This window comes from Taudactylus pleione, unplaced genomic scaffold, assembly GCF_031769625.1.
Source record: "Taudactylus pleione unplaced genomic scaffold, aTauple2 ptg000140l, whole genome shotgun sequence".
Classification (NCBI taxonomy): Eukaryota; Metazoa; Chordata; class Amphibia; order Anura; family Myobatrachidae; genus Taudactylus; species Taudactylus pleione.
Window position 1 is genome coordinate 842,236 of NW_028284542.1, and position 17,109 is coordinate 859,344.

The 17,109-nt window shown below is 48.2% G+C and overlaps 1 protein-coding gene across 1 annotated transcript in view; it reads right to left on the reverse strand.

Moving 5' to 3' along the window:
* Window positions 1-5,017: 5,017 nt before the first annotated feature.
* Window positions 5,018-17,109, reverse strand: part of LOC148522735 (antizyme inhibitor 2-like) — a 50,295-nt gene continuing 38,203 nt past the window's right edge. The window contains exon 8 of the mRNA XM_088473810.1: window positions 5,018-6,035. Within this exon, the coding sequence (XP_088329936.1) occupies window positions 5,793-6,035 (243 nt within the window). The 3' untranslated portion in view covers window positions 5,018-5,792. The remainder of the gene's footprint in view (window positions 6,036-17,109) is intronic.

Consider the following 17,109-nt stretch of genomic DNA (forward strand, 5'->3'; position numbering starts at 1 on the left):
AACAAAATAAAAAAAAACAGCAGGTATTTTGTAGGTTTTGACCTCATGTCAAGTCCTCCTCCCCCCCTTTCCCTCCCTTCCTCCTCATTTGGTAATGGTTTTCTATAGTTACATGTTCCTCATATATTTGTTTGTGTGTACTGCAGGTGATTTCCTGGATTCTAGGCCCATCTAACTGGATGGTCACTCTTTTATATTTGGGCTGCACAATCCCATTTTTCATCTGATTCCTTTATTTTCCCATGGTGGGTTATGGTGCGGTGGTTAGGACATAGGGGTATGTTGTGGGATGCTTTGTTGCCCGGTCTACAGACGGCAGCATATTCCTTTGGGTGCTCTTGTGTGTTAGTGTTACAGCTGGGGGGGAATGATCTGTGCCAGTGAATGTCTATAGACTTGCGTCATCCTATCGTGCGTGACTTGGAGGAGGTGGCACGGCGGTGGCCTGAATCTGTGATAGTGTGGTCCAACAAAATTGTCAGGCTTTCTTGGCGATGCAGGTTTCAGCGGGTGTGTGAATGACAGGGCCTGGAAAATGGTGAACAAGTGGGTGGCCAGACACATTTTTTTTTGGAGTAGGGTGGGATGGTGGTGCATCATCAACTACTCAGAGTCCAGAATGCCCTTTTTTTTTTTTTACGCAGGGATGGGATTAGCCTCACAGAGGAGGGGAATTGTTTGCTCTTCGAGGAGCCTTTTTCAGTGTTGGGGGGGTTTAGTGAGCTAGGTAGTATGGTGGTGTGTCTGGTTCCTTACTGGGAACCATGTGTGGCAGAAAAGACCATCAATTTGTAAAGCAACCATATTGCTGCAGTAGGAACGGTGCACACTCCTTCAATGCATGGATTAGGCTGATTTCACCCTACTGAGGTCAGCAGCACCTCTCAACCGAGTGGGCCGAAATGGTGCATTGGTATGGGTGTTGGATACCGTCTCACTTGCTATAGAGGGAGAGTTGGCCCTTGCAAGTACTTTATATCTCACTAAACATTATTTGGATAGTTGGCCCTGGTAAGTGGTGGACATCTTTTGCCTAAGTCAAGTGGGTGCCGGTGGTTTGCCGTTCTTTCCTCTGCCATCATACCCATTATTGTAAATAAATAAAGATGACCTATTATTTTTGAACGGCATTAACTTGGTCTGTGTCTTTATTTTTGCAAAAATATGGTTTGAAAGAACTTATTATTACCAGTTATTTATATAGCGCACACATATTCCGCAGCGCTTTACAGAGAATATCTGACCATTCACATCAGTCCCTGCCTCAATGGAGCTTACACTCTATATTCCCTACCACATGCTCACATACACACACCCTAGTGTAAATTTTGTGGGGAGCCAATTAACCTACCAGTATATTTTTTTGGAGTATGGGAGGAAACCCACGCAAGCACAGGGAGAATATACAAACTCCACACAGTTAGGGCCATACTGTGAATCGAACCCATGACCTCAGTGCTGTGAGGCAGCAACGCTAACCATTACACCGTCTGTGCTGCCCAAATGGTTCCATCCATCATCTGACAATAGAGAGTTTAAGATAACCAAGGTTCGCATAGAACGGAGGGCATATAAACCTCTAGACAGGGATGGATGGGGTTAATAAAGTGATAGGAGGGGTAATTTAGGATTGACAGTTGTTAAGTCACAGGGATAGGTTGTTTGTTGTTAGGGGGAAGTGGTTACTGGGCTTATCTTTAATATCTGTAGGATATTCAGCCTCTTTGATTCTGATCTCCCACCCTCCCTTCCCTATTGTGTCTTGTGTCGGCTTTATTTCATGTCAGGGAAAGACCGTCAATCTGTAAAGCGTCCATATTGCTGCAGTAGGAGCGGTGCGCACCCCTTCAATGCACGGGTTAGGCTAATTTCACCCTACTAGAGTCAGCGGCACCTCTCATCCGGGTGGGCCGAAATGGTGCATCGGTATGGGTGTTGGATACCGTCTCACATGCTATAAACGGAGAGTTGGCCCTTGCAAGTATTTTATAGCTCATTACCATTAACTGGGATAGTTGGCCCTGGTAAGTTGTGGACATCTTTTGCCTAAGTCAAGTTGGTGCCGGTGATTGGCCGTTCTTTCCTCTGCCACCATACTCATTATTGTAAATAAATAAAGCTGGCCTATTATTTTTAAAGAGCATTAACTTGGTCTGTATCTTTATTTTTGTGAAAATATGGTTTGAAAGAACTTATGATTACATTGATATCACCATCGGACTTCTATGGACGCTCAAATCCGATGGATAGTAAATACTTAACTTTTAGGCAGCAAATCCAACGGCGATGTCCATCGGATTGCAATAGACGGCCAAACCGATTCTTAGTAAATCTACCCATGTGAGTCATGCTGATCTGGATGGAATTTGACTAAGTCCCAGCGTAAAATGCCTCCCAGAAAAATGTTCCTTTTTCCTGACATGGTCACATCGTGTTTAACTTCTAAAGCAAATCTGCTGGACATCGCCGAAACGTCTTAGGGCCTGATTCAGACCCACTCGCGAGCGGCTGTCCGCTCGCAAGTGGGTCGATGTTCTTCACTGAGCTTGCGCACGCTCGTTGTGTCTGATCAAAGGGGGCGTGCTGTCGATGTTGATTGACAGCACGCCCCCTTTGGTGGGCGTGCCGGGGGCGTGCCTCCCTGCCGGGGGCGTTCCTACGGGAACGCCTCCCGTCAGAAGCCGGCCCAAAATCACTCCGGAGCTTGCGGTTGAAAACCTCAACCGCAGGCTCCGGCTCGCAGTTTCGATGGTCGCGATGGTCACGACCATCGCGGCCATCAAAATGCACGCTCGTATAGGCTGTGGGTGGTGACCCACAGCTATACGAGCGTCCAGGAGGACGCTCCATTTTCATGGAGGGCGGCCCTATTTCAGAGCGTGCGCTCTGCTCAGAGCGTACGGCTCTGAATGAGGGCCTTAGACTCCAAATCATGAATTTACCAAGGAGCGTATTTTACTGTCTATTTAGATTGGATGGTGATACCAACTAGTTTCTGCCATGTGCGATTTCAGTCGGATTGCCTTGTTTTCATTACAAATAGAAGCATGCATCTGCTGTCTGTATGATCTGTGCAGGCTTTGGTGGGTAAACTCAGTGGCGGGCTGCACCAGGTTGTCACCCTCGGAAGGGGTGACACCGAAATACCAGCTCCGCCTCAGTGATAGGAGCCGGGTGTTGCAGTGTGACTTTTTCCTGCAGGCGTGCATGGCTCCACCGCCCGAGGGGGGCTATGGAGTGCGCACCGGGTGCAATATTAAAAATAAAATTGCGTGGGGTTCCCCCTACCTCAAAAGCATTACCAGCACCAAACTTCTGAGCCCAGTCTGGTGCTGGAAAATCTGTGAAAAAAAAGGTGTGGGGTCCCCCCTATTTTTCCAGTAATTAGCACAGGGCTTACACCATACTGTAGCAGGAAGACACACAGCGTGGGGTCCCCCTGCCATAATGTAAAGCCAGCCCCAAAGTGGTCAGCCCAGAGCTGGAAGTACTCAGCTGAGACCCACAACCAGTGTGCTGCAAGTATAAAACAATGAATACTCGCCTACTTTGCCACTCACATACTTAGGGGTGGAGTCAATTAGCCGCAAAAAGCGCAATGTTTTCACCTCATTGGCATGTTTTGAGGCAAAGTTTTTGCTTGCTTACTCAATACGCGCAGTGGCGTAACTTCATCCCAGGTGCCCGGAGGCAAGATGAATATCAGCGCCCCCCCCAAATTAAAATGTACCACCCCCCAGCACCTATGCCAGCCCCAGCTGCTGCCGCCCCCCTATGCAGTTCCTTTTATGCAATGCCCCCATTAGAGGTCCCCCTATGCAGTGCCCGCCTATGTAGTACCTCCCAGTAATGGTCCCCCTATGCAGTGCCTCCTGTAGTGGTCCCCCTATGCAGTACCTCCAGTAGTGAGCCCCCGGTAGTTGCCCCCAGTAGTGAGCCCCCAATAGTTGCCCCCAGTAGTGAGCCCCCAATAGTTGCCTCCAGTAGTGAGCCCCCGGGCACCCGCTTTTCGCCCTATTCAATTGTAAAACAGGCGGAAACGCATATGTGCGAATGCAGCGAATTGCGGAACCAGCGAAAAGGTCAGTTTTTTGGGGGGAAATCAGTCTGTACCCCCAATAAGCCCGGGGAAGCAATATAGAAGTGTATTATTAGCCATAAGCCATAATAAAAGTAATTAGGGATCTTATTTTGAGTGAAAGGGCTGTTATATGCGTATTTGCATAAGTGTGAAAAAATTATATTAAGCAATATCTTTTATGAAAAATAATTGCTGTAGTTAAATTGGGGGTACATGTAAATGGATACTAGTATATTTTGGGATTTGTAAAGTGCAGAATAAAAAAATGATAAAAATACACCTGCTGCAGTCTCCAGCAATCCTAAAAACACCTGTCCCATACATAGAGCACCCCAAAATACCAGGCCCATCCATACAGCCCCCCAAAATACCTATCCCAGCACTTTAATCCCATTTTCAGACATTTTTTTAATTTTTACCCCAAAAATCTTTTTTTGGGATGAATTAAGATCATTTTTTTTTTTTAGTGCCTAATTAGTCATTAGGGGTGTCCAATGGGTTCTTACCCAAGTCCCCCCACTTTTACCCCAAAATATGGATTTTGCACTTCTTTTCTCCTGCCTTGTGCTGGAGAAACTTTTTCGCCTGTTTTTGCCTATGGAGTTCTCACCTAGGCGAAAACGTCCTGGAATTGAAATCGGCGATACTTTGAAAACAGGCGAAAACCACGCATCGTCGAAAACTTTTCTCCGATAGAGGCTATTCACCTCTAATAGAATACGGGCCTTAGGAGGAATTCCCCCCGCAGAGTAGATCACCCGAGAAACGGATGGGATGCGGGAGGTCATGTGACAGGGCCACAATTACCTAATTCGCTCCTCCCTTCCGACCTGGAGAACATATAGAAAACGTAGGCAAGTAGGACATCATTACACTTTTGAAATTAATGAGGTTTATTTCGGTAATAACTAAATATATATAAAAAAACGTTGATTGTGTATAATTTAATCATTTATTAAAATGACTATTTAAAACTATTAAATCCAATAGGTCATTAGACTGGAAAACTGATACCACCAGCAGTGGAACCACATGTCCCAGTATATTCTAAAACAGCAAAAAAAGCACTAGAGTGACAATAAAGAAAAAGGAGATATTCTGCATTAAGAAACGTCAAATGAGTAACACGCAGAAAGATATAGGGTCTCATTCAGACCCGCTCGTGGGCGCTGTACGCTCGCAAGCGGGTCGATGTTACCCAAATGCGCATGCACACGATGGAGGCGCCTCCGTCGTGCGCATTCACGAGACCCGAATAACGAGGGGTAGCCGTCGTTATGGGTCTCGCACCAAAGGGGGCGTGCTGTCGATGGTTAGTGACAGCACGCCTCCTTTGGTGGGCGTGCCAGGGGCGTGGCTGCCCAGATGGAGACGTTCCCATGGGAACGCCTACCGTCAGGGTCCGGCCCCACTGACATCACTAGTGATGTCAGTGGGAGTGTTTTTGGCCAAAAAAACTGATAGAGCCAAAAGCACTCCGGGCTTGCGGTAGACGAGACCCTACCACAAGGCTCTCGCCGCAAGCCCGATGATCGCGATGGTCTTGACCATCGCGACCATCTTTTTGGCCGCTCGCATAAGCTGTGGGTGGTCACCCACAGCTATGCGAGCGGCAAGGAGGCCGCTCCAATTTTAGGTAGGCCGGCCCTGATTCAGAGCGAGCGCTCTGGTCAGAGCGTCCGGCTCTGAATTAGGTCCATAGATCGCTCAGCTACTTCAACTGGTTCTCAAATATCTTCCATTTGTCTTCTCTGAGAATACAGTGCACAGGTGGAGGTAGGAAACCGTTGAAATTCGTTGTCAAAGCCATGCAATAAGCTCCCGTATTTTGGAAAATGATCCAATCACCCACTTCAAGCTCTGGTAGATCAACCTCTTCCAGGATCACGTCCTTCTCTGTGGAGCATTGTCCCCACAGTTTGCTGGGGAAGCGTTCTGCTGACGGGAGAATGTCCTGTAGGGGGACAATTATAAATCATGGTTATAATTTATTAGACTGCTTAGAAGCATGGCATGAAACTTAAAAATACATTTGTCAGTCTGTGTAGCCAGGGATCATTTCTAATTGATAGATCCCATCAGCTGGTGCTCCTCTTTGGCGACAGCCTGAAAAGGTTTAAGAAAGGTGTACAGTTTGGGCCAACAAGTACTCCAATAATGTTTCAGTCCTCATACAGTCAAAATAACTGATACTTTCCGACCTTGCAGTCCTACCTCTTCAAAGTCAGGTGTACCCAATCTGCATTATCAGGGACCACCGTATGTTACTGCACGACTGGGTACGACCATCCCGAAGGCCACAATACCGGCAGCAGAATCCCGACGATCAAAATCCAGATGAGTTTTTTAGTGATTATTCTTATGCTGGCCATACACCTACACAACCAGCATAAGATCAGATCCATCATACGATTTCCCTACGATTCCCCCGGAGCTCCCTGGCAGAGCCGGCAGCATGTTTGCTGTTTTTCTTAGCGCACGATCTGTCGTAAGATCGATCCTGTGTCTCACAGGCTCTTAAGGGAAACAATCATTGAAATGACTTGAATTGCTGCACGATGGATCGCATGAACAAAATAAATGGCATGACCTGCACCCGATACGATGGAACATATGGGCTGCACATCTGATCGTAAGATCCGATTATGGGAGCTGCGTGAGTGCGCATCGGATCTTATCTTACTAAAATAATACATGATTTTCACAAGATCCATCTTATGACTCATCGAAAATCGGGCAGTCGGCCCGAAATCGTGCAGGTGTATGGCCAGCTTACTCTAACCCACTCCTCCCGCAGTCTAACCCTAACTGTCCTCTTTTGTAGACTAACCTTAACCGTCCCCTTTGGCAGACTAATTCTAACTGTCCCATTCAGCAGCGTAATTCTAACCCTCCTGCTAGTGCCTGTCCTTTACCCTAACCCTAATACTCACAACGGGATTTGTTGCTGTTTCGACCATCGGGATTCTGCTTCCGGTATTGTGACCGCTGGGATTCTGACTACATCCCGCACTGTGTTGCGCGCTCGTGCAGTGTGAGTGAGCTGAGATACTGAGCCAAAGATAGAGCTGGCTTTTAGCAGTTAAGCCATACTTGCCTACCCTGCCGATTTGGTCGTGAGCCTCCCGAAAATCGGGTGCCGCTTACGACCTCCCGGGAAGGCAGGCAATCCTCCCATCCCCCGCACTTTTAAGTAAAAACCCTGGCAGCAGGGAGGCCGTTGACGCGATTTGCGCTGAATCGCATCATCGGGGCTCTGCCCCCGGCTGCACAATGCCATTTATCACGACATTGTGAAGAGGGGGCGGAGTCACGATGACGCGATCGCGCTGTCATGCCCCCAACGCCGCATCAGGTGCCGGGCCCCGCCCCCTTTGGCCGCGTCACGCCCCAGCCCTGTAAGCCCGACAGCTCCCTCCCGGAAGGAGGGAGCTAAATGTCGGCCAGCCTGAGTTAAGCCCTACTTGCCATATCTAAAAATAAATCTAGGCATCCAATAAAATAAAAAAATATAGTTACATTTATTCTAGCAATTTGGTCTTCACGAACAACTTATATTTTGTTATATAAGATATGAAAGGATCATGGGGGCTGGGCTGAGTGATCTATCAGTCTCCATTGCAGGAAGGAAGGAATGGAGGAAGGCAGGAGGAAAGGGAGGGTGGGAGACCGGGTTGCCCGACAAGAGATGTCAGTGGTAAAGTCGGGAGCGGTGAGGTAAGGAGGTGGGAGGTGGTTGACGGCAGAGATGTGAGTTTACAGTAATGAAGTGGTTCTCAGGATACATCCCTCCATGCAGTATCATTGAGTCATTTTGCTTACAAAGTGCAAATCTCAAGCTCCCTGTAAGCTTTAAAGGATGTTGGTATGTGGGTGTGTGAAAAAGACGCTATGCAATACAAACAAAAATGCAAAAATAAGCAACGTCATCAAAGGTGTGTGCAAATGAATGAGGACACATCTATAGGATGAATGTATTGTGGATGATGTCTATCATAGCGGGATTTCCTCCATTGGCTCTGAGCAGTACAGGAGCACTTTTGAAGATCAATAGTCTGAGAAGAGTGCCAGGGTTGGGTTTTGGCATGTATAAATAGCATTGCAGAATGTGGTGTTATACAGAGAGGCAGCAGCATTAGGGTAGGACAGGAAAGGAAAGAAACGGAAGTGGAGAATGAAGAGGTGAAGAATTGGAGGGTGTTGAGGCTATTAAGCTCTTTGTTCATGCTTTTAGGTGGAGGTGGGGGAGCAAGAGGTAAGGAAAGGTAGAAGGAGAGGACATTTTGGCCCAAAAGCAGTTAGGCAGAGTTGGACAACTTTGAGATATCAAAGGTGACAAAACACAAGTTTGAAATGGGACCATAATGATGGATGGGGAAAAGGTGTAGGCTGTAGGATGTCAGTGGAGATGTTGAAATCAGTACAACGACGAGTAGGAAATGAAGTGGAAAAACCAGGTGGAAAGGTTATCTGGTAATTAGAAGTTATGGTCAAGAAGAAAGTAGATCACAGCAACACAGAGGTCAAGTGGAAAGAGGTGTGTGGAATGAACTTCAGAGGGCAAAGTGAGGAAGGGTTCAGGGGAGATGACAAGCTGGAGACAGTAGGATTTCTAGTCCATTCCCATGACAGTCAGGAAAAGGTCATGAATGGATGGGAGTTTGGTAGAGATGGATCTAGCATTCTAGTATGCACACTAAAAGGGTAGGTGAGTGAGAGAAGGGATGAACACGTGTAGCTGAGGGAAAGCAGAGTTTTGTGGTGAGGAAGGAGCATGCAGTCATAGTTGAGATAAGAGGGCAAATTAGCTATGGTCAGATGTAGAGGAAAAAGAAAGATTGGGATTACCTGCAGAAGAGGGGATAGGTGGACAATGAATAAGGGAGAAGAAGGGTTGAAGATAGCAAAGTGAATGAGAGGGTGCAAAGTAGGATGAAGTGCAATGAGATTAAATAAGAGAGGAATGTGAGGTACTAAGGCATAAAGCAGGAAGAGAGGGGATGTACAGATCAGAACTGCTAGTCAGTAGAGATCTGAAGTATGAGAAAATAATGTGAAGGAGAGTTGAGAAGCAGGAACTAGGGGAGATAGCAGAGGAAGACATAAATCAGTGAAGAGGTGGCGAATGACTCAAGTTACAGTGCAGTAGTGAAAATAAATGGTAGAAATAGTGAAGGAAATACAACAGGACAGAACACTAAACTTGTTGATATAGATTTACCAGTCATACTGGATGGACTTCATACATCAGAAGCTGCAGAATGATGCAGGCAAAAGGAGACAAGTGACCGTATCGGTTCAACTGGTGGTGACATGTAAAAGAAGGACTCAATTCACAAGAGGACTGATAGAGGGTACTGTAGAAAGGAACTGGAGGAACAGTAAAAATGAGATGAAGCTGCAGTAGGTTCATTGAAAGGTAAACAATTGAGAAAAGATTGAATAAAGAGGTACTTGAGGGGTTGCTGGTACAATTTGAGCAGGTATTGGAAGCAAACAATAGTTTAGGTGGGACCTAGATTATGTTACCATTGAGTAATGCTAGTTCCAGTGACTTCTGGTACAGTGATTTGGGACCACAGAAGTCCTTAGCACTGAATATCATTCTCAGTGACCAACTTCACCAAAGAGCAGAGGGCGATCACTTGTAGTAGGAATGCCATGTTGAGAAGTGGATGGTGGAGTTCAGTAGCTGGACAGGTTTAAGTAAGAGACTTGTAATGACTGAAGAATGGAGGAGGCAGGGAATAGGGAGAGGCGGAGGCAAAAATGATTGGGGGAGTCAAGAGTAACTAAAGGGAGCAACTGACGGAGAGGGCAGTAGGATAGAAGTGGTAGTATAGTAGTAGAGGGTGAAGCAATAGATAACATCTGAGGGGGGAATAGCATTTGGGAGTTGTAGGTCGAGTACAAGGAGTAGGTTGGGGTGAGGAAATGGAAACATGAATGTTAAGAGGAGAGGCATGGCAGGTAAATTGATTAGTGCTAATAATCAGGATGACGGTAGTAGAGAGTAAGGGCACTGACAGCAGTTCTTGGCTTGGTAATAAGGGAGTGAGCGGCTTTGACAGAGTCCATGCTAAATGTTTGCTTCAAAATAAGTAAGGGATCAGCTTTGAAAGACGTGTGGGTACCAGGTTATCACTAGCATGATAGGCATGTGGGCCGGTGATTTAATGGCGTCCACGTGCAGAACAGCAGAAGACAAGGTTAAGGCAGGACTATTTTGGGGCCGACAGAAGCTGAAGAGCAGATGAGATGCAACGGTGATGGCGGTCAGGGATTTGGAGGGCCATAGTCTTGTCCTAGGTTACCTGATTGTTGTCAGCAGATCCAAAGGCATTTGATGGCCTGGGACTGTAGACGCGCATGCATCAAACATTGGCCTATCTCTTTAAGAATGTATTGGGCATGGGCCAGAGGAATCTAGCAATGAAAATACATGGGCTCAACTTTCAGATGTAGGTAAAGACACGCCGCTGGTCATTTGAATTCCATTGAAAGAACAAGGAAGGTTCCATTGAACGAACAAGGAAGGATATGAACAGAAAATGCAGAGTCAGCTGGAGAGAAAAAGCCGACAAAGAATTCAGAGCATACAGATGCCCAGAAGGCAGCAAAGAGGGTTGGCGTGATAAGTGTCTGGCAGTGAAAGGATTGGTTTCATGTCTTTGCAGAGTAGATCGTGCAGTTTAGAATCAAGTTCAGAGGGGTTCTATCAATGGGATATGCAAGAGCCGAGATCAAGGTACCTGGCTTGAAATGATGGATGTCCGGAATAGTCCTTCTGGCACCTCACAAGCCGGAAAATGGAGACTTTGCCACTAACCCCATCCCCTTGTACTGGGCACTGGGCAGCTACACTGGCAACATATCCCTTGCTGTGAGTAGTGGGGGGGGGGAAGTTGTATAATTAACTCAGGGTGAATACTCGAATATTTAGTTTGGTTGTCTATTGTTTGGTCATGTAACACGTTTGACCTTTAGTCACTTGAGCTCTATTTTCTTGGACTCACTGGGAAAGGGATTGTATCCTCCAATTACTGCAAGGATGTAGATTCTGGAAATTATCTACACCAGTGGTTCTCTGGCTCAACCTTCAAGTTTCCCCAACAGGTCATGTAGTGAGAATTTCTATCTGTGGAATTATTACTGATCAAGTAAATTAGATGAACTCACTTGTGCACAATTTAAGAATTCCGTAAGACATGACCTGTTGGTGATACTTGAGAAGCCCTGATCTACACTATAACGTGGGTATAATCATTTCCGCATTTCCAACATACCAAAGCGACTATTTCCAGGTTGAGATGTAATTGAACAAACCTACTGTTGATATTTTTAATTAAAGCCATCAAGACGCTTGACAGTTTCATTAATAAAGGGTTGACTGTTGATTCAGGATGACCTGATAGAAGCTAGGAATCTAGATAAGACCTCTCTCCTTTCTATGCCAAACAAAAACTTCAAAAAGTAAAATAACAAATGAATAGGATCGGGAAGAAATAGTCTTTATTTCCAACTCTATTTCCAGATCAGAACCAGTCATGCTGGGTACACTCAACTTTTTTAAATGCGCAGCTCAGTTGACACTGCGTGCAGTCACAGCAATTATATGTACATGAACAAAACACACCTGGAGACAGTGGGCCTAATTCAGACCCGCTCGCAAGCGCTGAGCGCTCGCAAGCGGGTCGATGTTGGCCCAGTGCGCATGCGCATGACAGACCCGGCTCCGTCGTTCGCATGCGTGAGACCCGGATAGCGACGGGCAAGCCGTCGCTATGGGTCTCGCTACAAAGGGGGCGCACTGTCGATGGTGAGTGACAGCACGCCCCCTTTGGTGGGCGTGGCTGGTCAGACGGAGGTGTTCCCATGGGAACGCCTACCGTCTGGGGCCGGCCCCACTGATATCACAAGTGTTGTCAGTGGGAGTGCTCACGGCTCTGATAGAGCCGAAAGCACTCGAGACCCTACCACAAGGGTCTCGTCGCAAGCCCGATGGTTGCGATGGTCTTGACCATCGCGACCATCTTTTTGGCCGCTCGCTATAGCTGTGGGTGGTCAGGAGGCTGCTCTAAAATTAGGAAGGACGGCCCTGATTCAGAACGAGCGCTCTGTCAGAGCGTTCGGCTCTGAATCAGGGCCAGAGCACAGACATAGTACAAACAATATGAAATAAATATTTTTTTCCACTTTTTTAAATGCGCAGCTCAGCTGACACTGGGCCTTATTCAGACCCGCTCGCAAGTGCTTCAGCGCTCGCAAAGCGGGTCGATGGTGTGCTCTGCGCATGCGCAGCGGCCGCACTGCACGTGCGCAAGCCCCGGAGCGAGAGAGAAAATCTCTCGCTCCGTGGCTCACTGCAAAAGGGGCGGCCAGGAGGCTGCACAAAAAAAAAAAAAACACGCCCAGATTCAGAGCGAGCGCTCTTTCAGAGTGTCCGTCTCTGAATCAGGGCCACTGTGTGTACAAGAAAAACTATGGGACAGCGCACAGACTTAGTACATACAACAATAGATATAATATTTCTTTTCACTTGGTCGCAGCAATTATATGCATATGAATAAAACGCACTGGGGGACAGCGCACTGACGTAGTACAAAAACAACAATAGAAAAATATTTTTGCAACTTTTTTAAATATGCAGCTCAGCTGACACTACGTGCTTCTGAGCGCTTATATGTACCTGAGCAAAAACGCACTAGGGGACAGCGCACACAGGTTGTATAAACAAAAAAAATATCTTTTTAACTTATTGTTTTTTTGTTTCTTTTTTTCTTCAAATGACAATTGCAGAGTCACTATTGCCGTGGGGTATGTGCTGCGGAGTCACAGTGCTTATATTATATTGCCGAGGGGTATGTGCCGCAGAGTCACAGTGCTTATATTATATTGCCGTGGGGTATGTGCCGCAGAGTCACAGTGCTTATATTATATTGCCGAGGGGTATGTGCCGCAGAGTCACAGTGCTTATATTATATTGCCGTGGGATATGTGCTGCGGAGTCACACTGCTTATATCGCAGTGGGGTATGTGCTGCGGAGTCACACTGCTTATATCGCAGTGGGGTATGTGCTGCGGAGTCACACTGCTTATATCGCAGTGGGGTATGTGCTGCGGAGTCACACTGCTTATATCGCAGTGGGATATGTGCCGCAGAGTCACACTGCTTATATTATATTGCTGTGGGGTATGTGCTACGGAGTCACTCTGCTTATATCGCAGTGGGGTATGTGCTGCGGTGTCACAGTGCTTATATCGCAGTGGGGTATGTGCTGTGGAGTCACACTGCTTATATCCCAGTGGGGTATGTGCTGCGGAGTCACACTGCTTATATCGCAGTGGGGTATGTGCTGCGGAGTCATGGTGCTTATATCGCAGTGGGGTATGTGCTGCGGAGTCACGGTGCTTATATCGCACTGGGGTATGTGCTGCGGAGTCACACTGCTTATATCGCAGTGGGGTATGTGCTGCGGAGTCACGGTGCTTATATCGCAGTGGGGTATGTGCTGCGGAGTCACACTGCTTATATCGCAGTGGGGTATGTGCTGCGGAGTCATGGTGCTTATATCGCAGTGGGGTATGTGTTGCGGAGTCACGGTGCTTATATCGCAGTGGGGTATGTGCTGCGGAGTCACACTGCTTATATCGCAGTGGGGTATGTGCTGCGGAGTCACGGTGCTTATATCGCAGTGGGGTATGTGCTGCGGAGTCACACTGCTTATATCGCAGTGGGGTATGTGCTGCGGAGTCACACTGCTTATATCGCAGTGGGGTATGTGCTGCAGAGTAACGGTGCTTATATCGCAGTGGGGAATTTGCTGCAGAGTCACGGTGCTTATATCGCAGTGGGGAATGTGCTGCAGAGTCACACTGCTTATATCGCATTGGGGTATGTGCTGCGGAGTCATACTGCTTATATCGCAGTGTGGTATGTGCTGCAGAGTCACGGTGCTTATATCGCAGTGGGGTATGTGCTGCGGAGTCACACTGCTTATATCGCAGTGGGGAATTTGCTGCGGAGTCACGGTGCTTATATCGCAGTGGGGTATGTGCTGCAGAGTCACGGTGCTTATATCGCAGTGGGGTATGTGCTGCGGAGTCACGGTGCTTATATCGCAGTGGGGTATGTGCTGCGGAGTCACGGTGCTTATATCGCAGTGGGGTATGTGCTGCGGAGTCACACTGCTTATATCGCAGCGGGGTATGTGCTACAGAGTCACGGTGCTTATATCGCAGTGGGGTATGTGTTGCGGAGTCACACTGCTTATATCGCAGTGGGGTATGTTCTGCGGAGTCACACTGCTTATATCGCATTGGGGTATGTGCTGCGGAGTCACACTGGGATATGGGCTTATATCGCAGTGGGGAATGTGCTGCGGAGTCACGGTGCTTATATCGCACTGGGGAATGTGCTGCGGAGTCACACTGCTTATATCGCAGTGGGGAATGTGCTGCGGAGTCACGGTGCTTATATCGCAGTGGGGTATGTGCTGCAGAGTCACGGTGCTTATATCGCAGTGGGGTATGTGCTGCGGAGTCACGGTGCTTATATCGCAGTGGGGTATGTGCTGCGGAGTCACGGTGCTTATATCGCAGTGGGGTATGTGCTGCGGAGTCACGGTGCTTATATCGCAGTGGGGTATGTGCTGCGGAGTCACACTGCTTATATCGCAGCGGGGTATGTGCTACGGAGTCATGGTGCTTATATCGCAGCGGGGTATGTGCTGCTCAGTCATGGTGCTTATATCGCAGTGGGGTATGTGCTGCGGAGTCACGGTGCTTATATCGCATTGGGGTATGTGCTGCGGAGTCACACTGCTTATATCGCAGTGGGGTATGTGCTGCAGAGTCACGGTGCTTATATCGCAGTGGGGAATGTGCTGCGGAGTCACACTGCTTATATCGCATTGGGGTATGTGCTGCGGAGTCACGGTGCTTATATCGCAGTGGGGTATGTGCTGCGGAGTCACACTGCTTATATCGCAGTGGGGAATTTGCTGCGGAGTCACGGTGCTTATATCGCAGTGGGGTATGTGCTGCGGAGTCACGGTGCTTATATCGCAGTGGGGTATGTGTTGCTGAGTCACACTGCTTATATCGCAGTGGGGTATGTTCTGCGGAGTCACACTGCTTATATCGCATTGGGGTATGTTCTGCGGAGTCACACTGCTTATATCGCATTGGGGTATGTGCTGCGGAGTCACACTGGGATATGGGCTTATATCGCAGTGGGGAATGTGCTGCGGAGTCACGGTGCTTATATCGCATTGGGGTATGTGCTGCGGAGTCACACTGCTTATATCGCATTGGGGTATGTGCTGCGGAATCACGGTGCTTATATCGCAGTGGGGTATGTGCTGCGGAGTAACGGTGTACCACCACTGTGTGACAGACTAATATAATAATTCCTAAACTATGAAAATAATAAACAATGATTTGCTATCTGCCTGTACCGGAAATCTAGCTCAGCCATTTTTAACAGTGTTTACTACTGGACTGGACTGGACACAGCACTGTGGCAGGCACTGGAGGTGGAGAGGCTGTACACAGCAGTCACTAGACAGAGGGAGAGGATGGACACAGAAAAAGGAGAGGACACAGCACAGCACTAGCCACTGGAGGTGGAGAGGATGGACACAGCAGCCACTGGACAAAGGAAACAGAGAGGATGGATATAGCAGACATAGGGCCTGATTCTGAGCCGGACGCTATTGCGCTCGCTCGTTCAGAAAAAGGGGCTGGCTATTTAAATTAAGCGCTCGCTCTTTGCGGTCTGTTGACGCCTCTATGTCTGAACGAGCGAACGAAACATGCGCTCACTATTTTTGAAAAAACGCCCCCTGGCCGCTCGCATCATACGTCATCTCCGCTATTTATTTGATTAATCGAGTACATCGAAAGGCGTATGAACTGCTCGCAGTGCTTGTGGTAGCATTTTCCTACCGCAATCATGCGAGCAGTTCAGGCTAAAAGACAACCAAGTGACGTGATCGATGACGCTGCTTTGTTAATTATGCATACCCTTAAAATGCCCGTTTGGACCGTTTGGGACGCCTGCGTTCGGATCTCCACTCCCCGTTTTCAAGCACCTTCCCTTGTTACCACCCACAAACGCCTCATCCTGTCACTCAAATTAGCAGGCATTCGCTATTTTACGAGCACACGATTTTCGACCGCACTGACTTGTTCGCGCATGCGTATTACAACCCATACGCTTACGAGCGGCTCTGAATCAGGCCCATAGGACACAGGAGTGGATGGACACAGCAGCAGCCATTGGAGGTGGAGAGGATGGACACAGGGCCTGATTCAGAGGCGCTCGCAAAAAGCGAGCGCTCGCTCTGAATCAGGACGGCCGCTTTTTTTTTTTAAACCTGGCCTCCTCGCCGCCCGCTAAGCTGTGGGCGACCACCCACAGTTTTTGCGAGCGGCCAGGTGATGGTCGTAACCATCGCAACCATCGGGCTTGTGACGAGACCCCGCGAGCCCCAGTGAGCTTCCTGGTCTAATAGAGCTGGAAGCTCACTACTGACATCACTCGTGATGTCAGTAGGGCCGCCCACAGATGACAGGCGTTACTTCAGGAACGCCTCTGTTTGACCAGCCACCCCTCCTCCCCGCCTACAAAACGGGGCGAGCTGTCGATCAACATCGACAGCCGCCCCGTTTGTAGCTAGCCCCGGAGCGAGCAAATTTCTCACTCGCTCCGGGCTCGCGCACGCGCATTGTGCACACCACGCATGCACAATGCCCCACCATCGACCCGCTCGCGAGCGCATATCGCTTCCAAGCGGGTCTGAATCAGGCCCACAGCACAGCAGCCACTGGAGGTGGAGAGGAAGGACACAGCACAGCAGCCACTGGGCAAATTAGCCGAGGCTAGAGTCAGTGTGAAATGTCGCCCAAATCACCGCAGGAGGGATTTATATAGAATACAAAACCCGCGATAATCCGAATCTGGGATGATGACATTTTGCCTGGATTTGGAATCCGAGCAAGGCAGGAACACCTGAGCCGCCACT